The following is a 14,389-nucleotide window of genomic DNA, read 5'->3' as shown; positions in this document are numbered from 1 at the left end:
CGAACTGGAGAACAGGACATGTATGAGATGTGCGTGAGACGGAGCAGAAGGCAAGAAGGGAAGTGCTGGAGCTTGTTGGCATGTAGTTGCGGAGTGTGGCGGAGCTGAGCCATAAACAGCTATCCCAAGGAAGCCCAAGGAAAGATCGAGAAAGCTGCACAGCAATCAAAGCAGCACAAGCATCAGAACCAGCGTGCGCACGCACCGCACCCCCTATGGCATAAAAGGGTCGGTAACCGACAAGGTCACCGGTGTGACCGGTGCTTGTCACCGGTTAGCTATAACCCAACCGGTCGCACGACGTGCAGCGAGCAAATGATGTCTCTCGTCCTGATGGGTGACGATCATGAAGCTGAAGCAAAGGATGGAAGTCCCAACGTCCCGCAAAACAAGGCAACGTAAAACACACACACAACGGGCGCACAACACCATCGGGCAGTAGGTGTCACGAAACCCGTAGGCAGGGCCCCATTGATATTTAACGAATACATACATACATTCATACATACATACACATTCATACACCTATACATTCATACCTACACACACACAGAGCTCACGCGAGAGCGTGTGACGGCCCCCTGCAACCCACATGTTGCAACCACCACACATTCCCTCTTCTTTACATCGACCACTGCGCTCGTTCCACATGCCATTTACCATCCAAACTACCTGCTCCCACCAGCCCCAGCGCCCTGCAAGCTGGAGAAGAACGCCAACTGCTCGTCCTCACTTAATGCTGGTGGTGCCGCCGCCGGACCCGCCACGGGCGCCGTCAGCGCCAACGAGGGGGCGCTCTGCGCTCCAGGCGGCAGCGGAGCTGCAGCAACAGCAGCGGCTGAGGGGCCGCCGCCGCCTCCTGGGGGACGGTGGCTGCAGCCCTGGGGATGGGAACAGCACTCCTCGCCAGGTCCGGAGCTGGCGGCGATCATCTCCCGGTACACCTGGCTCATGTACGCGTTTTGTTCCTATGTGTGTGTGTGTGCCATAGCAGGGCGGGAGAAGGTGCGCGGGAGGGCCGGGCGCGAGTGGATGTGTACAATAGACGAGCGGACACGTGAACGCGTGCATTTAATTGTTTAAATGTTTGTGTTTTTGTTATAATTTGAGTCGCAATTTGTTTTGTGCGTGTGTGTGTTATGTTTGCGTTCGTCTGTCTGTCTGTGTGTCTGTCTGTGTGTGTGTCCTACAGTGCCCGGTGGCGGCAGAACCTACTCCACCATCCCGTAAAGCACCCTCGCCCCTTTCCCTCCCCTTCCCTTTTCCCTCCCCCATACTCGCACAGACGTACTTCGGGCGTCATGTCTTTCAGTTTGGCCATGCGAGCCTCCATCTCTGTACGGAACCGGTTCAGTTGATCGTACTTGGATTTAAACGCTGCCTCAGGCATCTCCGCCTCGTCCAACACCATCTCCTCCTGCAAAGCACCGTATCGTTCATGATACAAAAATTTGTTGCACATGCATTATAATAATGACAACGGCGGCGGCTGAGGAACATTTTTTTCATGATATCTGCGTGTATATATCTTACGTAGCAAGCAGAAGTATGCATGTGGATCCGTGATGTACGACACCACGTGTACGGCACATGGCACATCGTGTACAGCACGCACAGACTGAACGACATGACCCATACGGCCTTGCGAGCGGAAGCAGACGTCTGTATGAATGCCCCTCTGGCAATCCATAGAACGTTATGTTGTTGCTGAATATTGGCGGTGATGCCGTTCTTCCATGGCTGCAGTGTCATGTCGTACTGCCGTACCTTTTGGACGTGTTCGTAGAAATGGCGCATGAAAAAGGCGTCAGTTGCGTAGACTTGGTTGACCTTGGAGAGGCAGTTGATGCCAAAGTCTCCCTGAGGGCATTTATATCCCCGGATGGCGATGATGGTGATGATGGTGATGATTAGATTTTTAGGGTTTTACAGCGACAACAGACACACCAGGCGCTGCTCGGTCCGGAGCCAACCCAGCCGGCACGTGCCGGCCGAGCCCTTGCCGTCCCTTGCGCTGTGCTACATCCCCCCGCTCGAGCATGGGGTCGCGACTGGTCTTGGAACTCCCTCAAGACCTAGTCGCGACCCCATGCTGCGGCTTCCCTACCAACCTGCCACACACACTGCTATCGCCCCCCTGTGTCTGCATCACTTGTCTGTGTCCGTGGTTCGTCTTACACCTCCCACTTACACACACACACACACAGGCTCACACACACAGGCACACACACAGGCACACACACACGCACACACAGAGACACACACACACAGACACACACTCAGAGAGACATGCAGACAAACAGAGAGACACACGCACACACACACGCACACCTGAATCCCCATGCTTTGGAAGATCTCTTTCTGCATGCCATTGACCATGTCTTCTGAGGACCCTGGACCCCGTGTCCTGTGAGCCACGCTCAGAAGCTGCTTGAATTCCTGATGGGGAGGGCAAGAAGTAGGAGTGTGGAGGGGATAGTTGGGGGGTTTGGAGGAGGGGGGTTGGGGTCTTGACCAGGCGGCTGCGGGGCCGCGGACGTCCCCCATAGCACCAGGGCTGGATCCGGCTCCTCGTCAAGGCAGTCTGCAGAGCCTTAGGATGTGGAGTGGATGGAATGAACGGGTTGCCGATGGGGTGCGCAAAAGGGTCGGGGTCCGACGCAAATTGCGCTAGCCCAAGCAAAGGCAGCTTCGCTAGGTTGGGAAGCCAAGCGATACAGAAGTCGAAGCGTGCAAAAGGGAAAGTCCTTTTATAGATCATATGATATGTCGGTCGTCTGCGGCGCGAGGACAAGATGACTCCCACAGATGTAGCTGTCAACTGCCCCAACTCACTGCATTATTGAACTGCTTTGCAGATTCCTGAAAAAATGACTGTAATTGTTCCTGCAAAGGGGTTTGGTAGCCATTACACGCTGTGGCAACCTTTTCCAAGTTCCGTGGCTTCGGTAAAATACCTTCGTCAGCATCCCCGTCTTCTGCAGCGGACGCCCTTCATACTCCGAAACTAAAGAGTTTAGCCACTGCATTCTAATTTATGTCGTTGAGATGAAAACAGTTCTATGCGGGACTAAGCGCAACACACAGCAGTAAGCACAGCCAAATTGGATACTTGTCTTTTAGAAATTGTTTGTTATTATCTTATTGGGTTGCTTGGCAACGCTGGACGAAATGGAAATTGACGCCCGCCAAGACATTTGACATGCAGTGAACGACATACGGCGTACACCTACCTGAAGTCAGAGGGAAGTGTGAGGTAGAGGATATCTAAGCCAGATCACCGCCTGCACATGAAAGTTATGCATCCTTCATGGCTTGTCGCTGCCAACCGTTGCTTGCACGCATTTTGGCCTTAAAGGCTACTAGCCGATATCATGCTTTTGCTTGGCTTACTTACATGATTTAGGGAACAACTTTAAATTTCCCAAGCGCTGTGTCGCGTCAGGTTTTATTCGACGTCCTCATCTATGGGCTCGGAAGCTCCGTAGCGCACAGTGTCAACGGCGCATGCGATCGCCAGATATTCATATCTTAAAATTGTTAGCAGTAGCATGGCCTGGGTCGTTGCGCTCCTCGTTGGCATCGTGGGCGTGGGACTGGCATGCGCTGCTACGCTGGGCGCCTTCGCGCTCGCTTGGGATGTTTCAGGGACCAAATACAAGTGAGTCTCGCGCTCGTTAACGCTACAAACGCCCACCCGCTGGTATCGTTGGGCATCGTTCTGCCGTACCTAACTTTCCCCCTCCGTCAACGCCATGCGCGTACCTTGACTTTGTGTGCTACTATAACGTCGTTGCCATCGCGCACTGTAACACATGTTTCTAATAGAACAAAGACACGTTTGGGTGCGCGTGCAGACGGCAAGGACAGGTTGATGGCAACGCCAATGAGCGCCCGTGTGTGTGTATGTGTGTGTTTTCATGACCTGAGCCGCGAGAAGGAAATGGCGAGGATGTAACATTCGTGGTGGAAGTTGTTACCGGAGGCTATCGGCATCGTGACATGACATCGAAATTTGAATTTTTCTCAACAACCCAGATCGCGCGGACCCGCCCTCGATGGTTTAGCCCATAACTATCATTATTGTTGTCATAGACACAACTCGACAAGCACGACGGTGGCAGGAAAACTCCCCTTGGCCATCTGGGTCCCACATCCATCTGGGTCACACCTGGGTCACACCTGGTTCGCCGCCCATGCGAACGCTTGGGTCCACAGTCCATATGTGACGGAAAAGCAACGGAGGACATTTCCGCCCCCTATCGTCCTGTATCCCCCTGTATCTGATCTTCATATGCTCGTGTTGCAGAAAGCAGCTGCACGGCATCAGGGCCAGGTACGAAGCAGCACTGCTGGCAGCGGCTGGCGGCGGCGGTGGAGCCGCTGGCACCGGCGGCGGCGCCGCCGTTGCTGCTGCTCTGTACGAATCCTTCACAATGGGTTGGTTTAATGTGCTGGTCCAGCATTTGTGGTTACCGGTGTTGGAAAAGTTTATTTCCACTCTCGCGGCGGAGAAACTGCAAGTGATTCTCAATGAGGTGGGGCAGTGGCGTGTGTATGTATGTATGTGTGTGTATCATATGGTTGGGGGGTGCGTGACCCATACCTGTAAAACTACCGAGCCGAAGGCCCAAGGGCAATATCTATACGCCTAAAAGCCACGCAGAAAAGGAAACACCGCACTATTAGTCCAGGCTAGCGCCCAAAGGGGATAACTGAGTTGCGGTGAGCCCACATACGTTCCAACATTCTCGCCAGACGTGCTGGCTTCTATTTCATGGCCTCCAACATGCTCTGTTGATGACCGAATCCCTCTTCCGCACGCCTATCATTATAGGCTGTATGTATGTATGTATGTATGTATGTATGTATGTATGTATGTATGACTTAGATTACACTGTGGGCCGCGAGAGCCGGGGGCCGAAGCCGAAACACAGCGCAAGGGTCGGGAGCACACAGCACAAGTCGGTTAGTCTTGTGTGCTCCTGACCCCGATTCAGACATGTATCTATGTATGTATGATGTGTGAAACAGAGGGGTGTATCTTCGCCCGTGGCAGCTACCCTGCGAAACCCTGCCTTCCCCGGTATTTCGGGGCACCTTCATCCAGTCACCCTAGTCAACTTCTCAGTGGATCGCTCAGGTTCCGCACCCACCACCAGCATCCAACGGAATCTGCCGGGTCGACAGCGGCCCAACTCCATTTCTGGTCGGCTCGCAGGTTAACTTTATCCCAGGTCACCACCGTCCATCAACTAGGGACGCAATGCCTTCCACCATCGGAAGGACTTTTGACCCTAACGGGTATCGATCCCAATATCTCCCGGGGGCAATGGTCGCGCGTTACCAGTGGTGCCAAGCCCTTGTATATGTATGTATGTATGTATGTATGTATGCATGCAACGCGCTTCTCGTATATGATTCTCCGGCCCTTCCCCTTTCCGGATCATTCCATTTTAACAGTTGCTTCGGAAGGGGAGCGGCAAGAGCCCCTGGAAGTACATTCAGTCCATTGCCGTGGAGGAGGTGACGTTTGGCTTGGCGCCGCCGCAATTTCAGTTCTGTACGGCAAAGTACGACCCGAATCGGTCGTACCTGCTTCTGACCATGAACATGCATTTTCATAGCAATGGCTTTCAGGTGTGTCGGTTGGTTGGTTGGTTGGTTGGTTGGTTGGTTGGTTGGTTTGGAGGGTGTAAGTCCTGCCTCGTAGTTGGCGCGGCGGTAGCCGTTCATTTTACACAACTGCCCGCGGGGTCGGGGGTCTGAGATGGTGCAACACGTGCTCTGCTGGCGGCAAGGACCCACACAAACATAAACGTGTTGTATACAATCTTTTCCCTCCCTACCTCGTGTCGTACGTACTGGGGGCTGGGGCACATCTTCCTGAGTCCTCAATCATAAGAGAAATCCGTCCCCACTTATAGCCACCTTAAACCTTCCTCCCTTTGTGGGTATGTTGCATGCGCATACGTGGGTATGTATGTATGTATGTATGTATGTATTCCTGAAACCCCAAAATCCCCCACCCCCCTGCCTACCCAGCTCATCACTACTGGTCAGTAACTTCTAAACCATTCTGCGCAGTATCTGTATAATCCAATCCTGCAGTACCCGTCTATCTATCTCTGGTAATCAGCTTTTCACTGGTCGGTGGTACGTCTTATCCCCCCACTCCCACCCCCACCCCTTAACTCAGGCGGTCCTCACCCCCCGGGTGCAGCTAGGTGGCGGTATGAAGCCGTTGTCCGTACGACTGGAGATCACTCAGTTACGGTTGGCGGGAAAGTTGCATCTTGGACTGCACCTGACTAGGGAGTCCCCGGGCATACGGTGGGTGACGGTGGGGTGATTTGGGCGAGAGTGTGTGTGTGTGTGTGTGTCTCTGAATGATTTGAGCCGCGATGAGGAAATGGCGATGGTGGCACACGTGTAAAAGGTTTTTGAAGCAAGCTCTGTAGTCCGTGTGTGTGCGTGTGTGTTTGGGAAATGTGTATTGGCTCTGTTGGGGATGTTAGGATGATGTAAGAAGCAAAAAAAGGGGTTTTAAATGGTACTGGTACTTGTTGGGGAAATGCGAGGATGGGAATGTGCATGCGTGCGGTGAGGCTTGGGGGAGGGGCTTGTTGCTGTTGCGCGTGTGTGTGGGAAAGTGTGAGAGTGAGTTCGGGACGTCCAGGCAGTTGCACATCTTTCGGGTTTTGCGCCATCCGGATATATTAATGATTTCCCTCATCCGCCTCTCGCGGCCCCCCCCCCCCCGTTTCCTGTTTCCATGCGCCTTCCCGCCCCTCCTCCCGCCCCTCCTCCCGCCCCTCCTCCCGCCCCTCCTCCCGCCCCTCTCCCGCCCCTCCTCCCGCCCCTCTCCCGCCCCTCCTCCTGCCGCACAGGGGTGTGGATTATTCGTTTGCGGAGCCCCCCGAGTTCGATATTCAGGCTAATCCCCTCGGTGGGTCGGTGGGTCGGTGGGTGGGGTGCAAAGTTAGCCTAGGGAATGCGCTCGGTTGCTGGTGAACTTAAAACCAAATTTAAATCCGATGAACGAATGTTTATGCCTAAGACCAAAAATCCAAATCCTGCAGCTCCCATCTTCTTATGTCACCCCCTCGGCTCCTCTCATTTCATATCCCATTTTGTTTATCAATTTTAAGTGAGGGATGCCATAGATGCCATGGCCTTGAAAAACAAGGCGGTCAAAACCCCCCTAAAACCCGGAGCCCTCTTTAACCCTGAAACACCCCCCCCGGAACGTTCACCCCCCCACCTTCCGCAGGCTCTTTCAATTTGAGCGGTGAGCTACCGGGCCTTATTAACGGTTTGAGGTCTCTGCTGCAGCGGGTTATCAACAAGAAGATGGTGGAGCCGGAGCGGAAGTACCTGGACCTTCAGAAAATATATCGAAATAAGTACTTGCAGAAGGTGCGAGGGAGGGCTTAAGGGGGGCAGGGGAGGGAGGGGCCCCCGGTGGGGCGCTGGATGTGCTTCCCGGGGCGGGGGGGGGGTTAACGCCCCGCGCGGTAGACTGCCTGGTCGGTGATGGAGTGATGGTTCGAGTTGAAGATGGCCCAATGGCAACCGCCATTAGCTAACCTACCATAAGAACCTCCATTAACAACTAATCGCACCGCGAACTGCAGCCGCCACGATCATCTTGCAATCACAGTTGACATGGCTGAATGGATGACTGAATCTGAATATGAAACGCGGCGGGTGTTCTCTCCCTCGTGCAGAAATTAGAAACCGCTCGAAGAGAGTCTCTCGTTGGTCTATCCGTACCGCATTTTCTTTCCAAATACACATTCCATGTTATTAACCTCAGGTCTTAGGGTTTCCCCTTCTTAACTCTTTTGGCGGCAACCCGAGAGCCGTTATCTAACTGCCAACTAACTAACGGACATCACCACCGGGTTGCAGGTGGGGGGTCCGGGGGGCTGCCTCCGCGTGTGCGTCCTGGGGGCCCGCAACCTCACGCAACCGCCGCCGCCAACAACATTGAACACCATCAGCAACAGTAACAGCAACAGCAATCTCAATATCAGCAACAGCAATCTCGCCTCTGGCCGGAGCTCCGCCGGCCCAATGCTGCCGCCGGGTGGCGGCGGCGGCGGCGGCGGCGCCTCAGTTCCCGTGACGGACTGCGACCCGTACGTCGAGATGCGCTTCGGAAGGGAAGTTTTCCGTACACCCATCGTACACCGTACGGCAGATCCCGTGTTCAACTGGCAGTTTGACATTCGACTGCCCGCGGATGTCGTGGCGGGGGGAGCTGGCAAAGGCGCGCAGCCGTCGGCGTTGCTGCACTTCCGGGTTTTCAACGCTCGTACATTTGGCGAGCCTGAGGTTTTGAGTCATGCAGTATTGGATTTTGGATCCATGGGACTGGAGGTCAATGGTGAGGTGCGACCCAAATTGTTGGAGCTGACGGCGGCGGTGCGGGGTGGCGGCGGCGGCGGCGGCGGCGGTGGTTGGCCGCGGGGTACACTTAACCTGCAGGTAACGCAATGTTCGGCAGTCGAGTACAGCCTTTACGGGAAGGGGATGGATGGTGGCGATTTCGGGCGTTGGAGAGGACCGGAATACTTATCGAAATTATCTGGGAGGATATTGTACGACATATCTCGTTGGTTTTGTTGGTTAATTGTTGTTGGTTGGTTTCTGTTGGTTAATCGCAGATCTCCTGGGTGAAGGCGCTGCCGAAGAGGCCCAGCCCATTCTCGCATGATGCAGCCCGTACGGCAGGGCCAGCCGCAGCGACCACATCCGCCACCGCCGGCCCAATGATGCCAGCTCCTGTGCAACCATCGCCACACATTGCCGTACCATCTTCGCACAGCTATAATGTTGTAGGGTCGTACCAGAGCGCGACGTCAGTGGGGCCCGACGGCGGCGGCGGTGCTACAGCCGGTGTACGGCGGTACGAGCACATGGCCGCTGCGGCCAACAGCCCCGCGGCGGCAGCACTCGGGCAACTCGCCGCTAGAATGCAGGACATTACGGGATCGGCACCCATGTACGGCAACGGCAGCGGTGAAGCCGCTGGCGACAACCTTTTCGGCGTGTCTCGCCCTGGCGCCGCCGCTGGAGTATCTAGGAACTTTGAGTCGGGTTCCGTACATCACGGGTCGTACGCTTTCTTGGACGAAGCCGTACCCATTGACAGAGCGTACAGCCGTACGGCCCCGGATACTAGCGCCGCCGTACGGAGCACGCTACAGCAGCAGGGTCGCAGCTTGGAGTCGGGATCATGGCAGTGTGATCTGACGGCGGCGGCGGCAGATACGGCAACGGCGGCCGTGATCAGCGGCGTCAGCGGCGTCAGCGGTATCGCACAAACCATCCGCGTGACTGCTGACGGCAGCAGCGTCGGCGACGCCGCGTCCGCTGCCGTATCCAGTACCGGCGCGACGCCGCGGCGTTCCCTAGATGCAAACGACGCGGAAGGCTTCAGCGGTTCAGCGGCGGTGGCAGCGGCTGCGACATCAATCAACTCGCCGTGGCTGACGGCGGCGCCGATGGCCCTTAGAAAGCTCAGGAAGGCCGGTTGCCGCGGCAGCGGCCGCGGCCGCGGCGGCTGCAGAAGCTCTAGCAGTCCCCACGCTGGCACGAAGGCGGATGGCTGCCCCAGCAGTAACGGCTGTAGCGCCGCCGCCTGCGCCGACGGCGGGCCCGTCGGGGCCCCCGGGGGAAGTAAGCACCGCCGTGCCATTGTCGGGTTATTGGGTTTCGGAGCTGCATGGAAGCGGCGGATCCTCCAGGGAAGTGAAAGGGGAGGCGACCTTAATCATCATCCGCATCATCATCGACTTGATCATCATCAGCACCACCACCACCTCCAGCCCCGCCAGCCCCGCCAGCAGCACCAGGTGGGCCCTATGTCAGGTCCTGGCCCGGTGGGTACCTCGGAGGTGAGGAGCGAATACACACACCCTGGTGGGGTCGGCAAAAGGTAGTGGATCTGTGTACGGCACAGGAGCATGTGCGTGTTGGGTTAAAAAGGGGGCCCCCAAGTGTTTGTGTGTATGTCTGTATGTATGTACATTTGTACTTGTGTAATCCCTCGTCTTTACACACCTTATGTATGGGGGCTCCCCTCCCCAATATCACTGCAGCGATCTGTCGATGGCCGTTGCATGGTAGATCGGTAGGGTAAATCAAGAACTGACAAGAAGAAGGAGAATATTCTAGACTTGAGAGGTATTACAGAAGACATGCTCAACTGATATTTGGAGATAAGGGATTGATTCGAACCAGAGAGTTGTGAGAGTGGGTGGCGGGCGGCACTGAAGGGACGTCCCTGGCCGGGCGAGACGAATGAAAATACCCCCCAAGTCGCTAAGCTTCGACCCGCACATGCCGACACATCTTTCGGACTCCTGTGCAGGAGCTCGCCAGGCGAAATGTCATCGGAGCACTAGATCCAGATTCAGATGTGGATCTAGATCCATCGGTGGATCCATCGGCGGTGGCGGAGTCGGGCGCAGCATCTGCCTCCGCCGCCGCCACCCCTGCCGTGAACGCCACCACCGCTGGCGGGACCGCCGCGGAGGTTCGTACCTTCGGTTTGTCCTATGCCGCGGACGCGTCGCTCGCGGAGGCGACAGCCGTCAGTACGACCGACGCTGACGGAGGCGGCAGCGGCGCCGCCGCCGCTGCCGCCAGGGCCAGCCGCTTGCCGCCGGAAGGGACTGAAGACGCAACTCCGCCGAACTGCAAACTGAGGCCTTTCATCTCGCCGTCACCATCACCGTTCAATGTGGATGGCTCGGCCCGCGACGGCGACGGCGACGGCAGTACGGCAGGGGATGGGGATGGATTGATTGGGAGCTGGAGGCGGCGGTGGCGTCCTTTTAGATTCAGATCTTTGAAGCCGACGTCGTCGTCGTCATTGTCACCGCCGTCAAACCCAATGGCCTCGGAAGGTATCCTCATTCGTGTCCCCACTCCCCGGATCTAATAGGCCCCGACATTGCTCTGGCTGGAGCCTGCACTGGCAAATACACCGTCTTGCGCACACAGACAGACAAACCGACAGACGCACAGACGAACACACAGACGGACAAACCAGCATTTCCCTCATCACGACTCAGATCATTATGAAACACAGACACACACGCTGACAGACGTACAGACACACAGACAGACAAACAGACACACACACACTGCCACCGCCATCGCCTTCCCTGTTCACTGCGCAGGTACCTCCCCCGCTACACCCCCACAGCAGCCGTTACCGCTACGTTCCAGCATTTCACTATCCCCCCCGCCGGATTCCGATCAGCCGCTGCCGCCGGCGCGGCAATCAACATCGCTGGCAAATCATACCGCCAGTACGGCAAGTGCACCGGCGACGGCGACCGAGCTGTCAGCTCCCGCCTCCACATCGGCATCGACTTCCGTACTCGCCAGCGAAGTGAGCCTGGCCGGCCCTGCTCCGTCAACACCGCCGCCGTTGCCGCCGCCGGCATCACCACCTGCGCCTCCACCTGCGCCACCGCAACCGCAGATGCAAGAGCAAGAAGAGCAGCAACAGCAGGTACGTGTGATGACTGATCGGTTGCCGTGCCGTACTGTGCGTGTTCGTACTGCGATGCAGGGAACGGGACCCCCGCTCCGTACTTGGCCGCACCCTGAATGCAACCTCAATGTTTCTCACAGTGATGCTGATGCTGATGCTGATGCTGGCTGGTCGCCAAAGCTCCCCTCGCTCGCTTGCATCTTGCTCAGTGTCCCAGCCACCTTGTAGTGCTCTGCCTTTCCGTCCCTCCGTCCGTCCGTCCGTACATCCGTCGTTCACCGGTTCGCGCCCGCCCCGTACCAGTCTACCTCACTTTTTCCCCGCGGCCTGCCTTCTCCCTCCCGTCCGCATCCTCTCTAAACTTCAAAAGTACTGAGCCACATGCCGTACACCACGACGTCCTGTTCCCCCTCCCCTCTGGTTCCAGAGGAACACCGGCAGCGCATTTTCCGCCGCCACCGCCGCCGCGGCTGCAGCCGCCGCCGCCTTCGGCAGCGGTATGTTGATGGACGAGTTGATGCCGTACCCGCCAGGGTCACCGCCTGTCTTACAGGGCTCGTACAGCGGCGGTGATAGCGGTATCTTGGGTCCGCGTCTCCAGCACGAGCTGTCCGTCATCTCGGCCGTATCCGCTTCTGCCAGCGGCGGCGGCGGCGGCGGCGGTGGCGGTGGCGGCGGCCCGGCGGCAGTTCCATCTGGCTTCGGCTCCACGTGGGGCCTCCCATCCGGTCCGCCAGCTTCTTTTTCATCTTCGCTTAAGTCCCTCGCCCAGGTTGTACGGATGCAGAGGCTGCTCCAGGTGATTGGCAATGGGTTTTGGGGGGAGAGGGGGGAAGGGCCCGGGGCGCGAAGGGGGCGAAACCTCTCCACGGGCAGCTGGGCCTTATGCCCTAAGATTCAGACGGGGCCCCGGTTCTGGCACAGCGAAAATCTCAGGTACAAAAGAATTAGGGTTTTAGGCGGAAAATCCAACGGATCCAGGTACGGTGCAAGTACGGTGCACACAACCGCGGCGCGGGGCGTGGGATGCGGTTTGATGTGTTTTGGTTGGGTGTCGTACGTTGCGCTGTTGAGATGATATGAGATAATATTTCTGTTGTTCGTCTGTCTCCCGGGCGGGCGGCCCCCCAGGTGGAGCGGCAAATCTGTGCTCGGCTACACGAGAGGTTGTCAGAGGTGACCCGCAACTACGATGCGATGGTACGGCTCAGGTACGTACGTGGAGTTGAGTATGCTCTGCTGAATTGGCCAAGAGATATGTATATATATAGAGAAAGTGGTGGTACGGCTGTACGGCGCTGCCGCTGCCGTGGCAGACGCAGCGCTGCCATTGCTGCGCCATATCGCGCTGAGCTGCAGCTTTTCCACCACTACTACTACTGCTGTTATTACTGCTACTGCTGCCACTGCTAATGGTTTCTGCTGCGACTGCTTTTGCAACTTTGTCGACATCTGGCTCTCCCTTGTGTCTTTCGCAACAGGCGATTTGAGAACCACCGCGCCCTCGTGGAGGGGGCTCGCTTCCAGCTGCACCTGGCAAGGGATGTACAGCGCGTGGTGGTGTGGTACAATGAACAACGTGGTGTCGTACAGGTGGACCCGGATTTGGGTTCCGCCGGGGAACGGGCGCAGGAGCGGGCTGCGGCGGCCACCGAGTTGTGGTCTCGGAGCTTCTCACCTCAGGTAGGTTTGCGATGTACGAACACCACCATCATCACTGTCATCATCCATTACAAAACATTCCGCTTCTTCTCCGTCGTCTTCTCTGAAGCCAGCAATACACATACACACACATACACACACATACACACACATACACACACATACACACACATACACACACATACACACACATACACACACATACACACACATACACACATACACACACATACAGACACACAGACACACTCATACACACACATACACACACATACGCACACATACACACAGACACACATACCTCAAAACGCCTCCCTACCCCCTTTTGGCGTCGCATTCCCTTGTCTCTCCCAACCCCCCCAACCCCGAACCCCCCAACCCTGGCCGCTCCTTCCCCTTCAGGAGCTGGAGCGAGCTGACAGGGGCTCGTCCGGTTTCCCCAGTGCCCAGGAGCGGCCCTGGGCGGGCGTGTTGGCCGCTTTCATGGGCCGGTCCCGGTTCCCCCCCCCGGCCGCCCTCAACCCCCTCCGCTGCTTCTCTCTGCACCTGGAGAGAGGCCGCTGTCTGCACCTGCAGCTGCCACCGTCGGGTAACGGCCGCAGCAGGGACGAGTGGGTGGATGCATTACAGGTACGGGGGGGCCGGGTGGAGGGGGGGGGCTGCAGGGTGCTCCGAGTCGGGGCTGCAGGGCAGTATAATACATATTCATATATATATACATATAAATATGTACGAATATGAATATATATACATATTCATATGCATGTATGTATATGTATATGTATATGTACATAATATGTGGGCGTGTGGGTATGAGTGGATGGGTGTGGATGGCTAGGTGGTGGTAAGGCCCAGTGGTGGTTCCCGTGCTGCCGTATTCTATTTGATGGGCTGGGGAGTTGGGGAGCCGGCGGCATCTGGCGTCCTGCTGGCGCTTTACCGGGGGAGGTGTCATCTCCCTCAGGTTGCGGCAGGGTGGGGGGCTTTCCGATAAGGGGGTGTGCCAAGTGCGGGTGAGGGTGAGGGTGAGGTTGGGGGATTTGCGTTGGCGCCGTACCGTCTCGCCTCCTGGGCTTCTACCGTATATATAGGGCCCCGCTAGGTTACAGCCGGGTTTACCGCTGTTGAGGATTGTGAGTCGACTTGTACTTTGGTGGCCCCTCCTGCCGCCCTCTCCTAGCCACACACAGTCCCCCCCTCTCCCCCTCCCCC

At 56.8% G+C, this 14,389-nt stretch overlaps 2 protein-coding genes across 2 annotated transcripts in view; one reads left to right on the top strand and one right to left on the bottom strand.

Moving 5' to 3' along the window:
- Positions 1-77: 77 nt before the first annotated feature.
- On the bottom strand, positions 78-3,095 carry VOLCADRAFT_120656 (uncharacterized protein). The gene is made up of 6 exons (XM_002948477.1): positions 2,958-3,095; positions 2,836-2,886; positions 2,332-2,439; positions 1,768-1,860; positions 1,292-1,417; positions 78-968 (listed from the first exon to the last, which is right to left on the bottom strand). Exons 1-6 carry the CDS (start codon positions 3,027-3,029, stop codon positions 669-671), a joined length of 750 nt encoding a protein of 249 aa, XP_002948523.1. The 5' UTR covers positions 3,030-3,095; the 3' UTR covers positions 78-668.
- A 456-nt stretch (positions 3,096-3,551) lies between these two features.
- Positions 3,552-14,389, top strand: part of VOLCADRAFT_116921 (uncharacterized protein) — a gene marked incomplete at both ends in the record, with an annotated part of 12,198 nt that continues 1,360 nt past the window's right edge. The window contains 16 exons of the mRNA XM_002948605.1: positions 3,552-3,661; positions 4,310-4,538; positions 5,464-5,640; positions 6,200-6,333; positions 6,891-6,949; positions 7,274-7,419; positions 7,915-8,397; positions 8,673-9,687; positions 9,858-9,976; positions 10,382-10,790; positions 11,196-11,410; positions 11,504-11,533; positions 11,943-12,314; positions 12,647-12,726; positions 12,997-13,198; positions 13,580-13,807. Of these exons, the coding sequence (XP_002948651.1) occupies positions 3,552-3,661; positions 4,310-4,538; positions 5,464-5,640; positions 6,200-6,333; positions 6,891-6,949; positions 7,274-7,419; positions 7,915-8,397; positions 8,673-9,687; positions 9,858-9,976; positions 10,382-10,790; positions 11,196-11,410; positions 11,504-11,533; positions 11,943-12,314; positions 12,647-12,726; positions 12,997-13,198; positions 13,580-13,807 (4,008 nt within the window). The remainder of the gene's footprint in view (positions 3,662-4,309; positions 4,539-5,463; positions 5,641-6,199; positions 6,334-6,890; positions 6,950-7,273; positions 7,420-7,914; positions 8,398-8,672; positions 9,688-9,857; positions 9,977-10,381; positions 10,791-11,195; positions 11,411-11,503; positions 11,534-11,942; positions 12,315-12,646; positions 12,727-12,996; positions 13,199-13,579; positions 13,808-14,389) is intronic.

Source organism: Volvox carteri (assembly GCF_000143455.1).
Source record: "Volvox carteri f. nagariensis unplaced genomic scaffold VOLCAscaffold_10, whole genome shotgun sequence".
NCBI classification, from domain to species: Eukaryota; Viridiplantae; Chlorophyta; class Chlorophyceae; order Chlamydomonadales; family Volvocaceae; genus Volvox; species Volvox carteri.
This window is presented reverse-complemented; position numbering and strand designations above follow the sequence as displayed.